The 26,060-nt window shown below is 38.8% G+C and overlaps 1 protein-coding gene across 1 annotated transcript; it reads left to right on the forward strand.

Annotated features, from left to right (window-relative positions):
- Positions 1 to 24,977, forward strand: LOC121389663 (SH3 domain-binding glutamic acid-rich-like protein 3). Its single transcript, XM_041521312.1, has 4 exons — positions 1 to 159; positions 11,339 to 11,506; positions 17,010 to 17,081; positions 21,759 to 24,977. Exons 1-3 carry the CDS (start codon positions 115 to 117, stop codon positions 17,073 to 17,075), a joined length of 279 nt encoding a protein of 92 aa, XP_041377246.1. The 5' UTR covers positions 1 to 114; the 3' UTR covers positions 17,076 to 17,081; positions 21,759 to 24,977.
- Positions 24,978 to 26,060: the final 1,083 nt, after the last annotated feature.

The raw sequence follows: 26,060 nt of genomic DNA on the forward strand, positions 1-26,060 counted from the left end.
AACACTCACAAACTACCGGGTCAACAACAAACGCCAGAGCAAGAACAACACAAATAAAATAGGTGTCACATAGAATTTCGCCGACATTTTCACTGAACATTTAATTTGTCAAAAATGAGTGTTCGGATTTACGTTGCTAGCGTATCGTCCTCGAAATCGGTAAGTGAGTTCTTTCTTATTTTATCTGTCAAAGCGACTCGTGTGTGCGACGGTGCTTTTAAAAATATTGATCCGATTTCGCAGGAAATATAATTCGTGTGTATGGAGGATATTTTGTGAATTACAGAACGATAACACTGCAAACAGAGTTATTCCGTATGCTGCCACGAATATAACGAAATAGCAAACAAATTTTTTGTGCAAACATTACGTCCATGCTTAGTATTTTATTTAGGTCATGGACATTAAATCAGATTGTAGGCCTATGAGACTGTCTACGGCTGTCTCCAAATAGTTGACGACACAATCGACTGTTCGGGGGAGGAGCCGGTTTCGTTAGGAATGTGGCGTCTGCTATGTCGCAAGCAGACGACAGTATTGTAGAACAGGTTTTTTGTGTTGGTTCGCATGTTTCCCTGCTGGGATAGCACGATGATGGGAAGTGTTCGTTTAACAACACCGTCAGCGAGCATTTTAACTCGACTATTTTGATTTTGGAGAGACAGAGAGTGGGTGGGAGAGTTAGCAGGTCCGAATGAACCAGGGGAGGGGGATTGTAACCACCTACTTAAGATATTGCTATAGCTCCTATGGGTCTGGAGGAGAGAGAGCAGGCTTGTAGAAACCAAGGGTGGATTGTAACCACCCACTTCAAATATCGTTCCTACAGGTTCTAGATGGGGAGGGGGGAGGAAGAGAGGCAGAACAGAAATGGATTATATTTGGTTAACAACACCTCAGCACATATTTATTCTTTTATATTTTAACCGTTATTTTGACACACACACACACACACACACGGAGAAAGAGAGAGTGACACAGAGATACTAGTAGAGAGAGTGACACACAGAGAGAGAGAGAGAGAGAGAGAGAGACAAAAACAGATAGAGAGACAGAGAGAGAGAGAGAGAGAGAGAGAGAGAGCGAGCGAACATTAATGGATCTTTTATATCTGTATTTTCTCAAGATGTACTATGGATATAACAGGTTTTTTGTTATGTATCAGTTGTGAGACACTGATTGGGATAGGATAAAACCTGATTACATTGCATGACACCAATGGATCTGAAATGCAGCTCACCAGAATCAGCTGCTCAAAATCACCAAGCTATAATAGTAACTGTTACTAGCGTGTAAGTTGGCTGATTCAAACAATTTGCACATATGTTTGTTATTTTGTATTCATATCATGATTAACCCAAAAGAAATAACGGACAGTCCTTAATTGTTGGTTTTCTCATACTTAAAGTTAAGCATCACTTGTAATAGAATAGCATGTGTCTCACAGAACATCTTGATGGAAAGAGTAATCAGATTAAAAACCTTATCTTAAAATAACTACAACGCTTACATATCATATAAAAGGTATGCTATAGAGACCATCATGGCATGTCTTTGATATACCAGTCGTGGGACACTATTTGGGGTGGCAAAAAAAAACCCAATTAGATAATTGAGTCCACTGAGGGGATTCGATTCTGCGACCAAAACGTAAGGTGAGCCGTCACTACCTACTGAGCTAGATTCCGCCCTACTTGGATGTAAGTAAATGTTTGACCATGAGCCAGTGCACCACAACTGGAATATCAAATGCCGTGGTATGTGCTATCCTGTCTGTTGGATGGTGCATATAAAAGATCCCTTGCTACCAATGGAAAGATGTAACAGGTTTCCTCTCTAAAACTACAGGTCAGTATTACCAAATGATTGACATCCAATAGCCGATGATTAATAAATAATGTGCTCTAGTGGTGTTGTTAAACAAAACAAACATTTTGTTTATCTCATCCCAGATTACAAAGTACACGATGCTGTCAACAGACATCAAATCAAGCAATGTGTTTGTTAACCCATGTACATGTCACCTCAAAATACACACCTGGTAACCTATAGGTTAGGATACATTTTCTATTATTATAATTATAAAATCACTTCACACACACATGCACACACACACACACATGCACACACACACACACACAGACACACACACACACACAGACACGCACACACACACACACAGACACACATGCACACACACACACACAGACACACACACACACACATGCACATGCAGACACACACAACACACACACATGCACAGACACACACACACGCACAGACACACACACACGCAACATACAGACAGACACACACACAATTAAGGTTCAAGCACACTGTCCTTGGCACACACCACAGCTATCCAGGGCTGTCTGTCCAGGACAATTGGTTAGTTATTAGTTGTTAGTGAAAGAGACGAGGGTGTAGTTAACACTCTCTCTGGATGGAAGCCGGTACCGGGCTGCGAACCCAGTACTTACCAGCCTTATGCCCGATGGTTTAACCACGACACCACCGAGGCCGGTATATATATATATATATATATATATACACATACACACATGTATTTCGAAGCCTGTGTCAAGATACATGTCAACAGAGGTATGTTGATGACCATGGCTCCCGGGAGTTGTTTGTCATCAGTCATCTTGAATACTGCTTCCAGCAGGAATGTCACGTCACATATCCATGCGGGATGTGGTACAGTTGCAGTTGTCTCGGGAAGACAATGGGAGGAGGTCGCGTGGCAGACAGAGTATCAACAACGTCTTGAATGGATATGTTTGCTGTTCATGTCACTAGTCTTTGCCGCCTCGGTAAAGCTGGTAGGTACAGGGTTCACATACCGGTACTGTCTCCCATCCAGATTGAGTTTTAACAACTCCATGGGTAGGTGTAAGACCACTACACCCTCTTCTCTCTCACTAACCACTAACCATTAGCAACTAACTCACTGCCCAGAGCGAGTTTTAACAACTCAATGGATAGGTGTAAGACCACTACACCCTCTTCTCTCTCACTAACTACTAACCATTAACAACTAACTCACTGTCCAGAGCGAGTTTTAACAACTCAATGGATAGGTGTAAGACCACTACACCTCTTCTCTCTCACTAACCACTAACCATTAACAACTAACTCACTGTCCAGAGCGAGTTTTAACAACTCCATGGATAGGTGTAAGACCACTACACCCTCTTCTCTCTCACTTACTACTAACCATTAACAGCTACGGTAACTCACTGTCCAGAGTGAGTTTTAACAACTCAATGGATAGGTGTAAGACCACAACACCCTCTTCTCTCTCACTAACCACTAACCATTAACAACTAACTCACTGTCCTAGACAGACAGCCCAGGACAGTGTGCTTGAACCTTAATTGGATATAATTATAAGCATGAAAATAACTTAAAGAAAGAAAACAAAGTCTTTGCCATGAGCAGAGACGGGACGTAGTCCAGTGGTAAAGCACTCGTCTGATGCATGGTCAGTATGGGATCGATCCTCGGTGGGTCCATTGGGCTATTTCTCGTTCTAGCCAGTGCACCACGACTAAGTGGGGGTTGGGACAAAGCCCAGTGGTAAAGCACTCGTCTGATGCATGGTCAGTATGGGATCGATCCTCTGTGGGTCCATTGGGCTGTTTCTCGTTCTAGCCAGTGCACCACGACTAAGTTGGGGTTGGAACAAAGCCCAGTGGTAAAGCACTTGTCTGATGCATGGTCCGTATGGGATCGATCCTCGGTGGGTCCATTGGGCTATTTCTCGTTCTAGCCAGTGCACCACGACAAAGTGGGGGTTGGGACAAAGCCCAGTGGTAAAGCACTCGTCTGATGCATGGTCAGTATGGGATCGATCCTCGGTGGGTCCATTGGGCTATTTCTCGTTCTAGCCAGTGCACCACGACTAAGTGGGGGTTGGGACAAAGCCCAGTGGTAAAGCACTCACCTGATGCGTGGTTTTGGTATCGATCCCTGTCGGTGGCCCATTGGGCTATTTCTCATCTCAGCCAGTGCTCCGTGACTAGTATATCAAAGACCATGGTATATGTGCTGTCCTTTCTGTTGGAGATAGTGCATATAAAAGATCCCTTGCTGCTAATGGAAAAATATGTGGGGTGTCCTCTTAGACTGTAAAAATTACCAAATGTTTGACACAATAGCCAATGATTAATAAATCAGTGTGCTCTAGTATCATTAAACAAACCTGAAAATAAAATAGTATTTAAGACAATTTAAGTGTACCTTTATACTAAGACAGTAGCAGGCCATATTTTGCATGTCTCTGAATATTGCAGTTTTTAAACAATCATTTCATTCTCTCATCACTCGTGTTCAAATGTAATTTTGCCCCACTTATTTTTTGTTTGTGCAGGCAACTTAGGAAATCATTTACATGTTCATATGAAGGGTTTCTGCCAGAAAGATATTTTTGGGTATGATGCTAAGTAATTGAACATTTATGATGTGTGTGCTGCATGCACTTGCTAGCCCCCAGAAAGAAAATGGGTTAGGTTTAAATTAGAGTTAGGGTTAGGAAAATCATACAGTAATGATAAGACTCATTACTATTGTCAAAAGGTTAAAGGGACAGACCCTAGTTTCAACCCGTGAAATTATGACACCAAGTTTAGTTAATCTCTACAAACCTGTAATATATTTGGATAAAATTACAATTGAGTGAAACATGAGTCTGTGACTTGAAATGGTGATATACCCTCTCAAATAGACTATAACTGGACTCCATAACTGTTACCTCTCAGACGCATGTGCATTTTTAAAAATATAAGAAATGCATTTTGTGATATTAAAAACACCAGGATGACCAAAAACACTTCGAATATTTGGAAATGGGTAATGATACAAATCTAAACAATGAAATCTAAGTAAAGTGCGATTTCATTTGTCAAAAACGACTCTAATACATGTACTCAAAAATATGCCTTAGTGTTTAAAAACTAGGGTATGTCCCTTTAACTAAAAAAAAAATATTTGCAGAAAATTTGGGTATGGCACCATACATGTTTTACCCTCTGGCAAAAACCCTGTCATTGCTGATGTGGGTCACACAACAAATTTAGGTAACCCATTTTTTTTCTGTGTAACCTGTTATGACTACAAATGTACCTAAATCATGTCCTAAATTTAATGCATGAAAAAGAACAAAAAGGGTTACGCAAATAAAACAATCGTTCTCGCAATTGTCCCCGAGTCATGAATCCCCCCTTTGTATATAATGAGTATTGTCGTCATACTGTTTGCCTACTACTACTATTACTGTACCAGTAACAGTAGGTAAGTTTTATTTCGATGACTCACCAGCGATATACATCCTGAATAGAACTCGATGAAGTGTAAAGCTTGAAAGTTTGTGTAGTAAGGCTTATCACCCTGTCATGTAGTGGATAGGCTGACGTTAACTAATAGTGAGAATAAGGATAAATAAAAATAAAAATACCCGCAGGCTTTAAATTCTGACAGGAAAATATTTGAGGGTACTTAATAAAAACAAAAAAAACCCATCGTAATGAAGCATTACGACATTGTAGGTGCTTATGGGTTTAAAATTTTGTGAAAATGAACAGTGGGTTTCATGTACTTGGACAAATGTTGTACAGCAGTTTTCTTACTACAGACCCCATTCTCCCTTCCCATGAGAGAACTCTCTCCCCATTCTTCCCCCAAGGGGCTTTATAGTCTGTCTGTCTCTCCCTCCCTAATCCATCTTCCCCCTTCCCTCCCTCTCCCACCCTCTTGCCCTCTTTCTCTTTCCCTCTTCCTCCCTCCCTCCCTCCCTCTCTCTCTCTCCCTCTCTCTCTCTCTCTCTCTCTCTCTCTCTCTCTCTCTCTCTCTCTCTCTCTCTCTCTCTCTCTCTCTCTCTCTCTCAATATATATATATATATATATATATATATATATCATATATTTGATATAGTATCATTAAAGAGATGGTACAGATATAATTTTTTCCCAATGGATATAGTACTAGGGAGGATTGGAGGAGATGGTGGGGTAGGATGGGGGGGGGGGGGGCAGTGGATGTAGCAAAATGTGAGCTGCTATCTGTACAGGTATAATTGTATAACACATCTCACAGAAGGAAGCCCAAGAAGACTCCTTGACTTCGTCAAACAGGCCCTTAGGGAAGGGGGTAAGGGGGCCCTTAGGGAGGGGGGCCTTAGGGAAGGGGGTAAGGGGGCCCTTAGGGAAGGGGGTAAGGGGCACAATCTCTAGTGAGGGGACAGTCACTAGTAGGAGGGGGCACAAGCTTCTTTTTTAAAAATCTATATTTATATAGAGTGGGACAAAAAACATACATTTTTGTCCTAAAGCGGTGGGGCTTGTGTCGCCCTCCCCCCCATTCCTACTAACCTGTCAAAACCTATGGGGTGAATCATGGTGTCATAAGAATCTTGTATTCAGCATTGCATAACTCAGGTAATTTAATCATAAGTTTGTTTGTTTTGTTTAACACCACCACTAGAGCACATTACTTTATTAATCATCGGCTATTATATTGGATATCCAACATTTGGTAATTTTGACATATAGTGTTAGAGAGGAAACCTGTTGCAATTTCCCATTAGTAGTAAAGGATCTTTTACATGCACCACACATGGATTTAATGAATCCCAGACTTGGCGAGAGTTAGTGACACTTGGCGACACTTGGCTTTCTGTATCTTGTGCCACACATCTTCCTACTCAACCACGCCACGGTCTGAATAATGTGGATGATCAACATCGTCCACTGTGTACAAATAAAACCCCACAGCACAGGAGCGATATGACATGCATCACTGCATTCCAGTTAATTCAGGGCAGTTTGACTTGGCAACCAGCTATATAATGACCTCCATAGCCACTAGTGTAATTAGTACTATTTTAGCAAAAAAAATAGTTGCTTATAAATTTTATACACATGCATGCACTTACGTGAACACACACATCAAATTCACACAGATAAACATACACGTACACATGCATGCACTCATGCACGCACACGCACACACACAGACACACACACACACAGAGATCCACACACACTGACACAAAACCATAAATGCATTCATCATGTTTTTTGTGAGTAATTACAGTGGTAAGGCACTCGCCTGATGTGCGGTTAGTCTAGGATCGATCCCCGTCAGTGGGCCCATTGATCTATTTCTCGTTCCAGCCAGTGCACCACAACCGGTATATCAAAGACTGTAGTATGTACTATCCCGTCAGTGGGCCCATTGATCTATTTCTCGTTCCAGCCAGTGCTCCACAACCGGTATATCAAAGGCTGTAGTACCGTATTTGACCGGAAATAAGCCCATGTCTTTGAATAAGCCCACCTCCGTTTTGATAGCATTTAAGAAATTAGGCCCTCATTCGTAAATAAGCCCACCCCCAACTTCGTCACCTTATAAATAACATGAAATTGCAAGTTTGCTCAAAGTTCATTTAAAAGGTCATACCTCCTGCAGATAATTAAACACAAATGTAACACAATATTTTACCACCAGTGAGATTTAGCAGTCTAACAATAACAGTGTGTACATTATGTGATGTTAGTATTTTTAAATTTTTGTGACACTTTTGGATTCCTTCTTTACGTTAAAACTGTTTTCAACATATGTAAAATTATAGCCAATCCAACATTATGTCTACATAATAATATTCCTTTAGAGATAAAATAGCAGCAGATACTTTAGCCGTCTCCAGCGGTCCTTGCACATTTCTTTAAAACTTTTGGCTCGACTCTATACTGAACATTTAGTTTAGACTGGTAGCAAGTTACAACTGTTGCAATATAACATTGTTTACTGGTTTGCTGCACATCAAGTATCTAAAATTCAAGCTAAAACATTTGTCGGAATGTCTGTGTGAATAAACTTACTGTAATCGTGAAGTTTGCAAGTTTTAATTTCTGAACGTTTACAGGGTGTATACTACCAAATCAAATCCCATAGACGACAATAGTAACATATGTGGCTAAAACTCCTACCTGCAACGTATCAACCGACATAAACGCCACGGATATAAATACTACCACCCCTTACACTTAAAGTGAATCAGAAAAAAATGGGGGTCAAGCTGCTCGTTTGTGAGATAACGGGTAGCGTCTATGACTACCCTAGTTTCGCACAAAATTCGAGTACTTTTTTTTACAGGTACCCCATACATGTTTCAAGCACAAGGCTACTTGACACATTGGTACTAGATGAAATAAAATTGCACATTTGTTTTACCCAGATGAAACTATTATTTTTTACAACCAACACACATTTATAACCAATCACAGGACTTGTGGTGTTCACTTCTCTATCAAAAGTTTGGTGCACCTCGAACTTTGACCCAGCCGGAAGTTATTTGGTTTAGTACTACCTATACTGATAACATACATTTTTCAAAAAGTGTCCAGCTATGTGTCTTTATGACAACCAGGGTCTGGTGTATTCTGACATAAACTGACAACCTCACTGAAACTGTTTCTACAGTGCAACCTAATATAATGTACACCTCAAAAAGCATATATATTGCATATAGTTTTGTACAAATGCAATATGTCATATTAAACAACAAAATGTTTTAAAATAAAACTCCTGAAGATATTTACTTTCAGTTGGGTGTGTGTACTCAGGTATATATGTAGAGACAATAAATATAGTCAGAGTACCTCTACCCCTTTAAAGAATTCCATTAAAACACATGCACTTGATTGACCCCTAGATTATGAAGACCTTAACAGGCACATCAAAGAAATATCAGTAGTAAAAAAACACACTGTCTGAGGAAGGAAACACAAACATGACTGTACCTGTATGAAGTAATGACTTAATGTCCTGAACATAAGTGTTGGGAGGAAATCCTGTATGCTGGGTGTGGATGTCTTCAAGTTACCAGGTGTGGGAATTTCAAATCCATCGGCCATGCTGATTTTCATAATGAACCATCAAAACTATTGGCAGCCACCAATATTCCTGACTATATTTTATTTATAGCCTACTGTAGTTGGAGGTTTTAATAGTTGTGATATCTGGAATAATAATGCAGCTTTAACACATTATTTTTGATTAATTACTGAAAAAAACTATTTTTAAATGACAAAATTACCCGAACATCTATTTTCTTGCATTATTTTCTAATCCGGATGAATACAATATGTACATTAGATGTATTCCTACAATCTGTAATCCAGCATTTTTTTTAGTTACTAATATTAGGTAATACAGCTTTAACAATAAAATAAATTATCAACTTAATCCAAGGCAGATAATCAAATCTGAAAAAATTGGTCCTGAATCTAGTATAAACTCGAAATGCTTTTCATGAGAGCTAACTAAATGATTATTAAGAAAAGAAAATAATCTGGAGATCTAAGTATATGTTTAACAACCTTATTGTTATGTACAAATAAGAACAGAAGGCACAATAGTGACAACAAATTTAATTATGTTTTTGGTAAAGTTTTTCTTCAAATTTACTTAAAATTTTGCATAAAACTACAAATTTGTCTAAAATATAACTTAGCACCCTATAAATATGTCAAAATGACAATAAAAATCAACTTCTTTACAAATTTGAGTTTTCAAAATTTCATACATAAAAAATTAACAATGTTAATGGAAACTAAAGACATTAACCCACTATTGGCACATGCTATTTTTAATATAAAAATAAATTGCTATTAAAATCTTAGTTCAGGTTGCCTATATATAATACCATATTTAAGAGCAGTTGTATATGGCAAGTCAAATACCATGTAAAAAGAAATTTTTGAAATCTTTACAGTATGAATTATAGGCCAAAACCAACTTTTCTTCAGTGCTAACTTTGATTCAAACTCCATTCAGAGCCATGTACAGAGATTATTGTCAAGGTCAAGGTCATTGTGAACTTGCATGATCGAGTGATGGCTAATTAATCAACCAGTATAGTTTAATTAATTAAATGACAAAATCATAATATTTTTTATTATGCACTGAATATGTGCTATAGGGTGTATACTACCAAATCAAATCCCATAGACGACAATAGTAACATATGCGGCTAAAACTCCTACCTGCAACGTATCAACCGACATAAACGCCACGGATATAAATACTACCACCCCTTACACTTAAAGTGAATCAGAAAAAAATGGGGGTCAAGCTGCTCGTTTGTGAGATAATGGGTAGCGTCTATGACTACCCTAGTTTCGCACAAAATTTGAGTACTTTTTTTTACAGGTACCCCATACATGTTTCAAGCACAAGGCCACTTGACACATTGGTACTAGATGAAATAAAATTGCACATTTATTTTACCCAGATGAAACTATTATTTTTTACAACCAACACACTCACATTTATAACCAATCACAGGACTTGTGGTGTTCACTTCTCTATCAAAAGTTCGGTGCACCTCGAACTTTGACCCAGCCGGAAGTTATTTGGTTTAGTACTACCTACAGGTCATGACTTAACCGGTTAGCGGTTTGTGTAAATTTAATTTTGCGTAACGAATGCGAACAGAACGGCGGTTCGCGTAAAATATTGTGCCCTGGGTATATCAAAGACTGTAGTATGTACTATCTCGTCAGTGGGCCCATTGATCTATTTCTCGTTCCAGCCAGTGCTCCACAACCGGTATATCAAAGGCTGTAGTATGTACTATCCCATCAGTGGGCCCATTGATCTATTTCTCGTTCCCGCCAGTGCTCCACAACTGGTATATCAAAGGCTGTAGTATGTACTATCCCGTCAGTGGGCCCATTGATCTATTTCTCGTTCCAGCCAGTGCTCCACAACCGGTATATCAAAGACTGTAGTATGTACTATCCCGTCAGTGGGCCCATTGATCTATTTCTCATTCCCGCCAGTGCTCCACAACCGGTATATCAAAGGCTGTAGTATGTACTATCCCGTCAGTGGGCCCATTGATCTATTTCTCGTTCCAGCCAGTGCTCCACAACCGGTATATCAAAGACTGTAGTATGTACTATCCCGTCAGTGGGCCCATTGATCTATTTCTCGTTCCAGCCAGTGCTCCACAACCGGTATATCAAAGGCATATGTAAAAGATTCCTTGCTGCTAATGAACATTTTCAGCAGGTTTCCTCTCTAAGACTATAAGTCAGAATTGCCAAACCTTTCAGCATTGGAGTCAGAACATAAAGATCAAGAAGCTGTGATGTTAATGTTTTTCTGTGATGTTAATGTTTTGCTGTGATGTTAATGTTTTTCTGTGATGTTAATTATTTGCTGTGATGTTAATGTTTTTCTGTGATGTTAATGTTTTGCTGTGATGTTAATGTTTTGCTGTGATGTTATTGTTTTTCTGTGATGTTAATGTTTTGCTTGATGTTTCAGCTCCAGAGTCAGAACATGAAGATTGAGAACGTGCTGAAAGCGAACAACATCCAGTTTGAGCTGATCGACATCTGCACGGATACGTCGCTCAGGGAGCAGATGAGGGAGAAGATGGGAGACCCGGCGGCCATACCACCCCAGATCTTTAACGGAGACAACTACTGCGGGGTCAGTATTCAATACGGTGGTCGACAGTTGTCTAAGAAAGTCACTTAGAGTCCTCACAGAATCTTTGGCTAGTGCCTTATAGCTGTATTATAATGATACAGAACTTCATAATTTCCGTTAGCACAAGAATAAATAAATTCACTAGTGAGTAATAGTGGATTTGTCGAACGTTTTTAAAAAACTACTGTAGATATGTATATACCATCACATATCTTCAAGGGAGATAACTACTGTGGAGGCAGTATTTTATAACTACTGTAGATATAGATATTCTGATTATCAAGGGAGACAACTCTAGGGTTAGTATTTTACAACTGCTGTAGATATAAGTCTCACTTCACAGATCACTTCTGGGTGAGTGTTCATTCATCATGGTCCACTATAGTTCCTAATTGTGACACAAATTATTGTTCACATATTCACTGCTAGGAAATGGTGAAGAATTAAAACAATATGTATGTGTAATGGTAAGCCTTGTGGCTGTATTTTGCCCATGTTATTTTGTAATATTGTGCATTGACCTTTTGGGACATGGGTGTACAGCACAAGAGAGAGCCGGATTGAATCGGTTAATGAACCACCTGTTCGGACCGGTATTACAGCCAGATGCGGTCATATAGCAAAAAACTGAGACAGAAATGTTCTCAATTTTGGAATGAAAATAAATGCTTATATAATGTATATTCGCAATGGTGTATGTAGTTAGTGCCAACAAGAACCCGTTCTGTTGGCAATCTTCATTTGAAGTTGTGCATTTTAACATGGGTTTCAATGGCAGAAGACATCTGTGTAGTGAGACCATAGACATACTGATTGTCAAGGGAGATAACTACTGTGGAGTCAGTATTTTATAATTGCTGTAGATATAGATATACTAATTGTCAAGATATACCAATCTAATTAAAATTAGCTCCACTATTACATGTGGATCTAACAGCAGCCAGTTGTAGCTCATGTCCACCAATCAAAACCTTACTTGCAGAATCATGCCAGTGATTTAAAAATAATTTGAAAACATTCCGAATTATCCTGAGGGTATACGACATGTTTCGTGTGAATTACGAATGCCTTAAAACATCTTTTATTTTATAAAATAAATAATTTGTAATGTAAAACTGAAGACTGATTTATTTTTTATTTTTTTAATAAATAAATAAATAATTTTTAATGTAAAATTGAAGACTGATAACCCATCCTGTACGTATTGGTATGGTTCGCTGTACGGCGGCCACTAAAATAGACTCGCCCGATATTTTTAGAATTTGTATGCTCCCAAATAACGTTATAAAAGGCGAAGTGTGATTGGTCAATATTTAAATTATTATTTACAGACGAAATGTTACCTGGACATTGGAGATTATGCAGTGTTGTTAGCAATCTGATTAAAATTAGTTATACTGGTCTAAATAAGGCATTCGTAATTCATAATTAATGTCGTATACCCTTAAAATAATTCGGAATATTTTCAAATTATTTTCAAATCACTGGCATGATTCTGCAAGTAAGGTTTTGATTGGTGGACATGACTGGCTGCTGTTAGATCCACATGTAATAGTGGAGCTCATTTTAATTAGATTGAAGATATACCATCACATATCTACAAGGGAGACAACTACTGTGAAGTCACTATTTTATAATTACGAGCGAGTGAATAATTTTTTCATGCTCCTATACCACTAGAGTTTCGAGCATGTCCATCCCGGGGCCAGAACAAATTAAGGGGACAATTTTGAAATTTACATCCAAAAATTAAATACTGGGCCTTTAAAATTTTGATGTGCATCTCTAATTAATATAATTAATAACAAAAATTCTACTCATTAAATTTGGTCGCTAGATTAGATCAGGCGGTCAAAAAGAAATTAGATAGATAGATAACTAGTTTAACGTGTTCGTGCACCACCAGGGCCTCGAACACACTCATCCGAGTCCGACCTACGACAAGATTGGTGGCCTGACTCAGGATGGGAAGGGCGGGGGGAGCAATTAGTAAAAAAGTTAGTAGAATAAAAAAAATAAAAAAATAAAAATTACGAGCCAAAAATAAAAAGAATTGACTGCTCGGCCGAATATTTATATAATTTGGAGCATTTTAGAAGGACAGTCCAAAAATAAATAAGAGAAAGAAGAGAAGATCAGACTATTTAATAATATTTTTTTTTAAAGAAGTAATTTCGACATAAAATTTTGAACGGAGGTCTAAAAGTTTAAAATCCGATCTCTATGTCCTGAGAAAGGTTGATGCCAGTCGTCAAGTTCGGGACTTCATCCTTCCTGTCCATAATAGCTGGTATGACCTGGTGGTAGCCGACGCCGAAGATAGCCTTGAGGATCCTGTGGATGGTCTGGCTATCCATCTCTCGCAGCAGGATCACTTGTCGGTAGCAGTCTCGGCACCGGTGGGTCACAACGAGTCCCGAGTGATCTTTCGTGGTCTGGAGATGGTGAAGTTCAAAGTCGGTACCATCCTGAAGCGGTATCCAGGCCCATCAGCTTGACGGGGTCGGTGGTATCCCCCTGCACGCAATACCGGACCACTGGCTTGATCTTCTTGACTTGAAGCTTCCATGTGTCTTCTGGCTGGGCTGGGGGGGGGGGGGGGGGGGGGGGGTGTTAAATTGGCGGCTCGGTGGCCTGTCCGTGTCTGGCTGGATGGCAGGTGTAATGGCCTTACGCTTCGCCGCAGCAACAACAACAGGGTCCCTTGCCTGCTCAACGGGAGTGGTCGGTAAAGTTGACTGCTGCACCGGAGCAGGCATGGAAGTCGACGCAGGAGGCGGTGGCGGCGACTGAGCCATGGTGGTGTTCAGTAGGCCTGCTGTAGCGTCTAAGGTGGTCTCCGCAGGTGGCGTCATCCTCCTCTTTGGCGAAGTTGTAGTGGGGGGGGGCGGCGACGCAGATGGAACTGCCGCTGGCGGTTGAGCCGCCCGCTTTGGTCCCTACTGAACTGCCCCTTTTGGTCCCTACTGAACCGCCCCTTTTGGTCCCTACTGAACCGCCCCTTTTGGTCCCTACTGAACCGCCCCTGGCACTTGTTCTTTCCTCCTTCCTCCTCTTCTTGTCTTCTTCCTGGAGTCTGCGTCACCCTAAACCAAAGTCACGGTCGCCCGTGACCCGGTGAACGTGACCCGGAACTCCACAAGCAATCCGAAACTAGGCCATAAGGGGGGGGGGGGGGGGGGGGGGGGGGGGGGGGGGAGTTAAGAGCACATGGTGAAACATCCAGCTTCATAGCCATCTAACAGCAGAATGTGTGTATAATTACTGTAGATAAAAATATGCTGAGTTTTAAGGGAGACGAATTGCAGTAAGATCAATATTTTATAATTACTGTCGATATTGAGATTTTTCAAGGGAGATAACTACTGTGGGTCAATATTTAATAAGTACTGTAGATTTAGATATACTGATCTTCAAGGGAGATAACTACTGTGAGGTTAGTTTTTTTTAATATAGATATTCTGATTTTCAACAGATACAACTACTGTGGGGGTCAGTATTTATTTTAGGGCTGAGGTGGGATCTAGCTCAGTCAGTAGAGGACTTGTCTGAGGTGGTTTGGGTCATAGGATCAAACCTCATCAAAGGACCCATTGGGTTTTTTCCTCTGTTTGAACCAGTGCCCCATGAATGATGTATCAAAGACTGTGGTATGTGCTGTTCTGTTTGGGGAAGTGCATATAAAAGATCCCTTCTGGCTACTAATGTAGCGGGTTTCCTCTGAAGACTGTTAGTACCTTAAGTAAATAAAATGACCAAATGTTTGACATCCAATAGCCAATGCTCAGTTAATCAGTGTTCTCTAGTGGTGTTGTTATTACCAAATTTATTCTATTACAAGATATTAACTAAGGTGCTATTCAGCACAAATACATGTACACTGGTGTTCACCCTTGTCCACATATTAGACCAACCTTCCCATACATTCCATGTTGTATATGTAAGAAATAGTAATATCATTGTTATTACGATAAAAGGCATCCAAAGAGGTTAGGCTAGAGCCTAAATCACCAGGCTGAAATAATTTTTGTCAAAGAAACTAATAGAAACTAAGTTCCCTTTGTTCCTCTTCCTACTGGTGTAGCCAGGATTTTATAGTTGTGTGGGGGGTGGGGTGGGGGCAACTCACTGTGAGGGGCCAACCCACAATATGTGTGTGTGTGTGTATATACATATATATATACACATTTTTGTACTCTGCAAAAAAAGTAGGGGAACCTGAAACATTAATTTTAATATCAACTATTAGACTGAACATAGGTTTTGACCACAGACATCCTAGTAAAGAACATTCAGGTCTGTTTATCAACACACCGAAACACATTCCATAGTTTGCACATGCATCATGTAGTTGCCCCGTACACGTGTGTGGGGTGTCATTCTTGATTTTGACAATTTTCAGGAAGGTTGATAAATCATTGTGGAACATTATTTCTGTCAATCCTTTTCATTCTGTTGATCATACAGTTGTTATTGTTTTGTTTTTAGTCATTTTTATTGTTTGAATTTGCGATTTACTGATAAAAAAAACGTCAACTTTCAAATTTCACTTCTGACACCAATCGTCGTTCAAGATCTTTAGTGGTCATAAAACCTACTGTAATACTGAACTACCGGTTGTAGTCTTTGCCCAATTAATTCACTATTATCATATAACCATTCCCTACAGCTAATATACCTTACAATTTTGGCAATTGTAAATTCTTATTAGAGTTCCCCTACTTTATATATATGTATGTATGTATGTTTAACTTTATAAAATTTAATACTGTTTTAAAAAAAGGTTTGATTTGATGGAAGGGCATGGCCACCATGACCCCACCCCTGGCTACGCCACTGCCCTTTCCTATCTAGAAAAACCTTGCATCCTTTCCTCGGTACTGGATAAATCAACTGGTAGAAAGTGTATATAAGCTCGCTCTAGCGATTGATTTTCTTGAGACTAGTGTCAGAAGAACCATCTATAAAAGGATTCGTATCAGAAACTCTTATTACCCATGTTTAAAAATATCTTGGTACATATCAAAGTGATACGCCCCGCTAGAACACCAAGTGGAATGTATCACTTCGTGACGTCATCGATTGGCACACTACAACCTTACAGGAACATCAACCAAACAAGTTGAGTGATATAAATTAAGATCGATTATGGGTAATAAATAATATATTAATCTTGCTACCATTTCGTATCATGTTTATTTCCCTTGTGAAATAATTTTCATTGTCACTCGCTAAAGCTTGTGACAAATGAAAATGATTTCACTCTGGACACAAAATGGAAGCTTGTATACGGTAATATCCTATAAAACTGTCATGGAAAATTATGCAAATTGTCAAATCAGTGTAGTTTATCATTCCTTTCAGAAGCTAGTCTAATACACATGCATAGTAAATGGCTTCAGTTATCCACTGACAGGGTGACCTGTGACCTGTGACCTTTGACTATTCTGTTGTTTATTCCTGGACTTCAGAAGGTGAATAATGTTTGTTTTGCTGTTTTCAGACTTTTGACTCTTTTATCGAAGCGGTTGATGATGGTCATTTGATGGAGTTTCTCAAGTTAAAGTGATGTGCTGTAAGTAGCATTCTAAATATTGGGAGGGGGTAAAGTGCTCACTTGATGCGCAGTTGGTCTGAGATCGATCTCCATCGGTGGGCCCATTGGGCTATTTCTTGCTCCAGCCAGTGCACCATGACTGGTATATCAAAAGCCGTGGTATGTGCTACCCTGTCTATGGGATGGTGCATATAAAAGATATATTGAAAATGTGGCGGGTTTCCTTTCTAAGATAATATGTCAAAATTACCAAATGTTTGACATCCAATAGGCGATGATTAATAAATCAATGTGCTCTAGTGGCGTTGTTAAACAAAACAAACTTTCTAAATATTGGTTAAACAATGTTATACAGTGAAAACTATGTAACCTGAAACCTGTGAAACCGGAACAAACCCGGAATCCTGCCAAAACAGGCCAAGTGTCATGGTCCAAAATTTTCTAAATTCTAAAGCACAACCCTCAAAATATCAGACCCTGTCTAAATGTGATAAATATTAGGTCCCCGGCATGGTCTGGCTTAGACAGGTTTCACTGTGTTTTTGCTTTCCAATGTTCTGAGGTGTCAAAACAGTCATTAAATAAATATTCCTCTCCTTTCCTAATTTAATATTTGTTTTGTTGAGCCAAAGTCAACTTCAGTTCATACATCAGGCTTTCTGCCAGAGGGTAAAATGGGTATGGCGCCATACCAATTTATTTGGCAGATTTTACTTTTTTAAGTTAACCTTTTGACAAAATTAATTATTCCTGTCATTACATTATGCATTTCTTAACCCTAACCCTAACCTTAACTAATTTTCTTTCTGGAGATACTGAGCTGTGTAGCTTTACCGTTGAGAATTACAGATCAAATTTGAATTTCATGGAGATTTGTCTATCTTTTGACAGAGTTATGGCTCTTGAACATAGGTGATACAAAAATGAATTGGGTCCTTGAAGGGGACACATATTGCTTAAACAGTCTTCTCAGAATGGTTGTTGGTATCCTACCAGTTCAACCGGAAGGGACTATAAGTTTCGGCTCCGTCCTGACTGTGGGACAGATTGTCTGTCCATCTGTCCCACATATAGTTTCCTGGTATCCTACCAGTTCAACCGGAGGGGACTATAAGTTTCGGCTCCGTCCTGACTGTGGGACAGATTGTCTGTCCATCTGTCCCACATATAGTTTCCTGGTATCCTACCAGTTCAACCGGAGGGGACTATAAGTTTCGGCTCCGTCCTGACTGTGGGACAGATTGTCTGTCCATCTGTCCCACATATAGTTTCCTGGTATCCTACCAGTTCAACCGGAGGGGACTATAAGTTTCGGCTCCGTCCTGACTGTGGGACAGATTGTCTGTCCATCTGTCCCACATATAGTTTCCTGGTATCCTACCAGTTCAACCGGAGGGGACTATAAGTTTCGGCTCCGTCCTGACTGTGGGACAGATTGTCTGTCCATCTGTCCCACATATAGTTTCCTGGTATCCTACCAGTTCAACCGGAGGGGACTATAAGTTTCGGCTCCGTCCTGACTGTGGGACAGATTGTCTGTCCATCTGTCCCACATATAGTTTCCTGGTATCCTACCAGTTCAACCGGAGGGGACTATAAGTTTCGGCTCCGTCCTGACTGTGGGACAGATTGTCTGTCCATCTGTCCCACATATAGTTTCCTGGTATCCTACCAGTTCAACCGGAGGGGACTATAAGTTTCGGCTCCGTCCTGACTGTGGGACAGATTGTCTGTCCATCTGTCCCACATATAGTTTCCTGGTATCCTACCAGTTCAATGCCTGAAGATAATGAGTTTATAACATGTAAAAATGTATATATAGTTTTATAACATGTAAAAATGTATATATAGTTTTATAACATGTAAAAATGTACATATAGTTTTATAACATGTAAAAATGTACATATAGTTTTATAACATGTAAAAATGTATATATAGTTTTATAACATGTAGAGTTACAGATCAGGTTTGATTTACATGCGGATTTCCAGGCATCGAAATAAGTCGAAAACGGTCGTTCAGATTACCGGGAGGTTACCACATCATGGCACATGTAAGAAAAGTCGTTCTTGACAAAAAATTTCTGAACGTAAACCGACTCTGCATTCCGGAATTACACATTTCATTTTCTCGTAAGGAATTGCATCGATGTTTGCGCGCACTTGTGCAATTGCAAGCAATTATAGTCATTTCGCATTTAAGCAGCGTCCACTAGATGAATTTACTTCAGCGTTTCGTTTTCTCGTATGAAATTGCACCGATGTTTGTGCGCACTTGTGCAATTGCAAAGCAATTTTGGCAAACCGCGTTTAAGCAGTGCCCTCTAGATAAATTTACTTCCGGATTTTGTTTCTCGTAATAATGTTCGCACGCACTGATACGATTTCAGAACGTCCGCGATTTAGCATTAAAATTAGTAGTAGTAACAGGAATTCAATTCTAACTTTCATATAGTTGTGGTAACCTATAGGTTACCAGGCTATATTTTGTGCTAACCTGTAAATGGGTTACCAGACAAAATGCTTATTTCGATGCCTGGATTTACACATTTCTGACAGATTTTTTATGGCCCGATAAGTTTGACTTTGATGGGAATTTACTCAAGGCCCATAACTGTCAAATATGGAAATCATGTATGTTTGACAGAGTTATGGCCCTTGCACTTAAAGGATAAAAATTGGTGGAACCAGACTGGCCTCGGTTGTGTTGTGGTTAGGCCATCAGAAATAAAACTGGTAGGTAGTGGGTTCGCAACCTGGTACTGGCTCCCACCCAGATTGAGTTTTAACGACTCAGTGGGTAGGTCTAAGGCTACTACACCCTCTTCTCTCTTACTAACCACTAACCAATTAACAACTAACCCACTGTCCTAGACAGACAGTCCAGATAGTTGAGGTGTGTGCCGAGGAACCTTGAATCTTAATTGGATATAAGCACAAAAATAAGTTGTAATGTGGAACCAGGTGGGGATATGAATTGCTTTAGCACTTACTTTCAGAATGAGGGGCGGGAAGTAGCCCAGTGGTAAAGCGTTCGCTTGATACGGGGTCGGTCTAAGTTCGATCCCTGTCAGAGGGCTATTTCTTGTTCCAGCCAATGCACCACAACTGGTGTAACAAAGGCCGTGGTATGTACTATCCTGTCTATGGGATAGTGGATATAAAAGATCCCTTGCTGCCAATCGAAAAGAGTAGCCCATGAAGTGGTGACAGCGGGTTTCATCCCTCGATATCTGTGTGGTCCATAACCATATGCCCAACACCATATAACCATAAATAAAATGTGTTGAGTGCGTCATTAAATAAAACATTTCCTTTTGTTCTGTAACACCAGGAGCTGCTTGCTGTAATTTACATAATTACTGTCACAGGTGTTTATGCTAATTATGTAGGGTCACTTAAATGTTATAACAGCAGCTGTTTAGGCAGATTACATATGCTGTAGCATGCATGTACATTTATAGATTGTTATATATAGCATGACTGTCATTGTTAATTAGACTACTCAGTGGTTTTTGTATGATAAAGAATTAACATTCTGTTTTCAAGCAGGACTTTCATGTTAATAAATTCTGGTCTAATTTACCTCGATGAAAGAAAATATGCAGGCATTGGCGGACCCAGGGGGAGTGGAGGTGAGGGGCACATGGGTCTCTTGACCCTCCCTCCACCCATTTGAAGTGCCCCTTTTAATGACACAAAATACAACACTAAGAAGTTTGTTTTGTTTAACGACACCACTAGAGCACATTGATTTATTAATCATCAACTATTGGATGTCAAACATTTGGTCTTAGTCTTAGAGAGGAAACCTGCTACATTTTTCCATTAGTCGCAAGGGGTCTTTTATATGCATCATCCCACAGACAGGATAACACATACCATGACCTTTGATATACCAGTTGTGGTGCACTGGTTACAAGCAGAGTTTCTATCGGGGCTCTGGTCATGTTTCCCTCAAGATATATTGACACAGACAACTTCCTTCCCATTTTCAACCAGTGTCTCAGACCTTGCTTTTTAAGGTGCGTGGGTGCGATCGTGCTCGTACAGTGCACAAGAGTGAAAAACAGCCCACGTTATACTCATCAAACGGCGCATGTAAAATGTTAGTAGTATATTTATTTCCACTGTTTACAAAAATCAACAGTTTTTATAACTCGTTTAGCTGATAGGAAGGTCCTTTTATTAAAACAATAAAAATTAAAAACATGGCAATGGCTTCCATGCAGTCATTAAACTGGTATTTCTCTTTGTTGAACAAATCGGAAAATACTGGTTTAATAGACAATTTTGTAGACGTACCAGTCAAAATCCAATCGGAGATACATTGCCTATTTTATTTATTTTGGAGAGTGATTTTTCACTTGCCTTAGGATATTGAGGTGTGCAGTTTTCCACTCGCCTATAATTTTCAAAAACCAAGGACTGGTGGCTCTTGGCCAAGACTTTGGTATGTTCTATCCTGTCTGGTGGAAAAATTCATACATGAAAGACCCCCCCCCCCCCCCACACACACACACACACACCATTCTAAATAAGACTGGTATGTGCTATCCTGTCTGGTGGAAAATTAATACATGTATGTATGAAAGATGTCTAGCCTAATAATGTGTTTAGTAGCAGGTTTCTTGTAGATGAAAGGGAAGATTAAGTTAAAACTTTTATTTAATGATTTTTGTTTGTCCTTTTCCAGGTATGTTAATGTTTATTAATGAAGTGGTGATCAAAAACAAAACCATGGACTGAGACCTGCAATATACCTATCTCTCCTGAATGGATTCCTCAGACAGTGGGCAACATGTTATATGTACTGTGATCTGCTTGCTTACTTAACTATACAATGTATCATTGTATCACTGTGTATTATATAAGTCACTTAAAGGGACGTGCATTATCTTTTATATTACATGTATGTTATAATGTATTGTTTAACATGCCTTGTCAGGAGGGATTCTTTTTATTGTCTTTAAATAGATGTGGGATTTGTTTTTTTTCATTTTAAAAAATTGGGTTACGGACTGAACTGAAATGCTTTATTTTAATAACTGCTGCCATTTGTTCTGCACAAAAAAAAAATTCTTTCTTTTAAAAAAAAAATAAACATAAAAAAACAAAACAAGTTTTTCTTATTTAGTTTAAAAATTATTATTATGTTTTTCTAAAATCATGTAAGACTTTGTAAATGGATTATTTTAAAACAGTAGCATGTGTTCCTGTTATACTGGAAAAGATCCCTGCTGGGTTTTTTGTGTTGTTTTTTCTCCATGAGAGGCACTTTAACCCCAGCTGTTACAATCTTAATCATTAATCTTGAAGGATAATTATCTAAAATTATGCTGAATGTGTGAAAATCATTTACTAATATGATTAGGCCTTCCATCTCTTTGTGAAATAATCAGATATGTTTGTAGTTTCTCAAATGTAGCAGATAATGTTTTACTTTTAGTACAACCACTGTAATATGTATGTACATGTATGCATTTAGGTTCCTGTTATACATTTTAAATGTAAAGCATGAAAGGAGGGCCAGAATTCTGGTCATTTAAACCCCATTTTCCTACCTCTTATCAGCAGAGATTAAAAAACAAATGAAAAAGCCATTTGAATTTTTCAATAATTCTTAATAATATCACTTTCACAAAACTGGATTAAAAAAAAAACCCAACAAAATTCTGAATTATATTGTAACCCAAAAACTGGATTTTTTTTCTCTACAAAATTCCTAATTATATTGCTACCCCAAAAGTCAAATTTTTTTCTCCCCAGCATTCCAAATTATACTCCTGCACAAAATCTAATTTTTTTTCCAGAATATCGAATTATATTGCTAATCCAACACTGGATTTTTTGAGAATTCCAAATTATCTCACTACCCAAACATTTTATTTTTCAAAAATTCCAAATGATACTAACACTGGATTAATTTTCACAAAATTGAGAATACCTGGTATATGACTACCCAAAAACATTTTCTACCGAAAAGCTCGAAGGAAAGCCCTTGAAAGGAATCTGGGTTAGTTTGCCTAATATCATTTTCATTTCACCACCAATAACAATTAACATTTCTAGTAAAACTTTAAAATGGGAAACAAGTTATTAAAATTCATTATTTTATGCTGTGCCTTGCTTGCAATGTTTGCCTTATTTCAATTTATTAAATTTTATGTTTCTGAAAATACATAATAACTTGCCTTCATGGGGTCGAGATAAAATGTTACATATGTATGCAAGAAAATAAAAAAAAGTATTAAATAAATGAAAATAAATAAATCATGGTTAAAAGTTAACCCTTTTTCCTAGGTAGGTTTAGGTGCCTGAAAACACTTTTTTTCCCCTTTCTTTTAGGACTGTTCTAAATGATTAATTACTATTTTTTTTATCAACCCCTGCAATTGCCCACAGCAATCGGCAATGCCGTGGATACTGCCGTGGATAATGCCGTGAATAATGCCGTGGATACTGCCGTGGAGTTAATATTTCTCAGTGGCACCTTCTTGCCTTGGACTATATTCACTTTTTATTTTAATGGCATGTTTTTTTTTTGGCTGTGGACATTTTCTTTATTGCAAGGGTTGTTAATGGTATCAAAGAATGGTCCATGACAATAAATAAAAAAATCATTGTAGATAATCTCCTCTAAATGGTTGATTAAGAGGGTGAAAAAACCGTCTTAGACTGTAGGTTGTTGCAGCTGTTAACTCCTTTCTCTCAGGTCATGTTCACTGCCAGTAGTGTTTATGTGTGTACTAAAATCAAGAAATTCATTTTACAGGTCCATACCTAGCCAAAAATAACACATTTTGGGGGAGATGTTGCAAAAATAATATATATATATATATGGGGTCAGTAATATACAGTGTCAACTACAAACTAAAAGGACACTTTTTGTAATTTGGGGGGGGGGGGGGGGGCAGGTACAAGGTGTTTCGGGGGGGGGGGGGGCAACATGCAAAAAGGGCACACACTGTATCCAAAGTAGACTAAGTGTAGCATGAATTAAACACAAGATTCCCATAGTACTTTGAAGTTGGAGGGCCGGAGGTGTGCACCCATCACCCCACCCCACCTGGGATAGTGGACAGGATCCTAAATATTAGAAGCGATACATCAGTTGTATATGCTTAATGTTTGTATAGAATATGAACGTTTTATATCGGAGTAATCCAAGATTATTATCACTTGGGGTGGTGGGGTAAGATAACTTGTCTTTTTTTTTCTATTACACAGCTTCCACATATTAAAATTAACTTGCAACTTCCCATTTATAAAATAATTTAGAATGCAATGTGCACCCTTGTGTGAATATATAACCTTGAAGAACAGGATCGGATCCAAGGGGTGGTGGTGGAATTGCTCACCCCAATCTCGAGCATAAAAAATACCAGTGTTAGAAAAATGCATGTAGGTGCCGCCCACTTTTTCCAAGCTATACAATTTCAACAAAAATTAATTGTATCCTGTTAAAAAAAAGAACCAAGAAGCATTTGTATTTAAAGAAAAAACAGAAACGAATAAAAATCTCCAAAGCAAGTAAAACCATAAACATTGTGAAAATGTTCTACCAGGCATAATGTTTGTGTATTTGAAACACGTGCACGCACGCACACATACACGTGTGTTCGTGTGTGTAATGTCAAAACGAACCGTGTATATTAATACTAAACTTGATGGATAAATTTGTCACCACCAGCCCCGCCCGTCTTGTGATAATTCCTTTAACTGCCCTTGCTACTTTCAGTATTATAGCAGACATCGCGAGTAGGCTAGATTAGAATGGTTCATAGTTCGCTGGCTAGAGTCGAATGTAACGGTTTTAAATACTTCAGTGTAATTGATGGTCTTATGACGACATTGTATGATACTGCTTGATACGGAGAACAGCCGTTAAAACAATAAAAACAATCACTTCTTATAGCGTGTTCTGTTCGTTTTTCTTCTTTTCAGAGGCGGATCCAAAGTGTGTGTATGTGGGGGGGGGGGGCAGGCAGGTGGACCCGTCCCTTAAATATATTCAAGTATCACCTGTCATGCTTTAAAAAAAAAGAAAAAAAAAAGAAAAAGCTACAATACGAAAAAAAAAGAGTTAAAATTTGTTTTATTTAACGACACGACTAGATCACATTGATTTATTATAATCATTGGCTATTGGATGTCAGATATTTGGTAAATTGTACATTAAATTTTTCCATTAGTAGCAAATTATTTTTTATATGCACCATCCCACAAACAGTATAGCACATACCACGGCCTTTGATATACAAGAATGACAAATGGCCCAGTGGACCCACCGACGGCGATTGATCACAGACCGACCGCGCATCAAGAGAGCGTTTTACAACTGTGCTACGTCCGACAGTTTTATAGCAACCTTACCCCCCCTCCCCCAACCCCCCACCAAAACAAAACAACAACCCCCCCAAAAAAAACCCCCACACAAAACAAACAACAACCCCAAAACCCCCAGAATATAGATTGTTTCTATATTTGGTGCATCAATACCCCACCACCTCATTAGAGTAGTTTATAAACAGGCTGAAAAATAAATATCAAATAAGAGTAACTCAATATTTAGCGATAAAGGGACAGACCCTAGTTTCAACGCGTGAAAATTAACACCAAGTTTAGTTAACCTACAAACATGTAACACATTTCGATAAAGTTACAATTGAGTGAAGCATAAGTCTGCTGCTTTGAAATGGTGAAATACTCTACTCCATAACTGTTATTTCTAAGATGGACATGCGTTTTTAAAAATATGAGAAATATATTTTGTGATATTAAAAACACCAGGATGACCAAAAACATGGATATGGATAAACAATGAAATCTAAGTAAAGTATGATTTCAGTTATCCAAAAACGGCTCTAATAGTCAAACATATGCCTTAGTGTTTAAAAACTAGGGTATGCCCCTTTAATCCCGACGGTTCATTTATCAAGTTTCTTTTAGTTAAAGCAAAGGTTACTATTTGCTACTGCCTGGGAAGTAGCCTTTG

This window comes from Gigantopelta aegis, chromosome 15, assembly GCF_016097555.1.
Source record: "Gigantopelta aegis isolate Gae_Host chromosome 15, Gae_host_genome, whole genome shotgun sequence".
In the NCBI taxonomy this organism is placed as follows: Eukaryota; Metazoa; Mollusca; class Gastropoda; order Neomphalida; family Peltospiridae; genus Gigantopelta; species Gigantopelta aegis.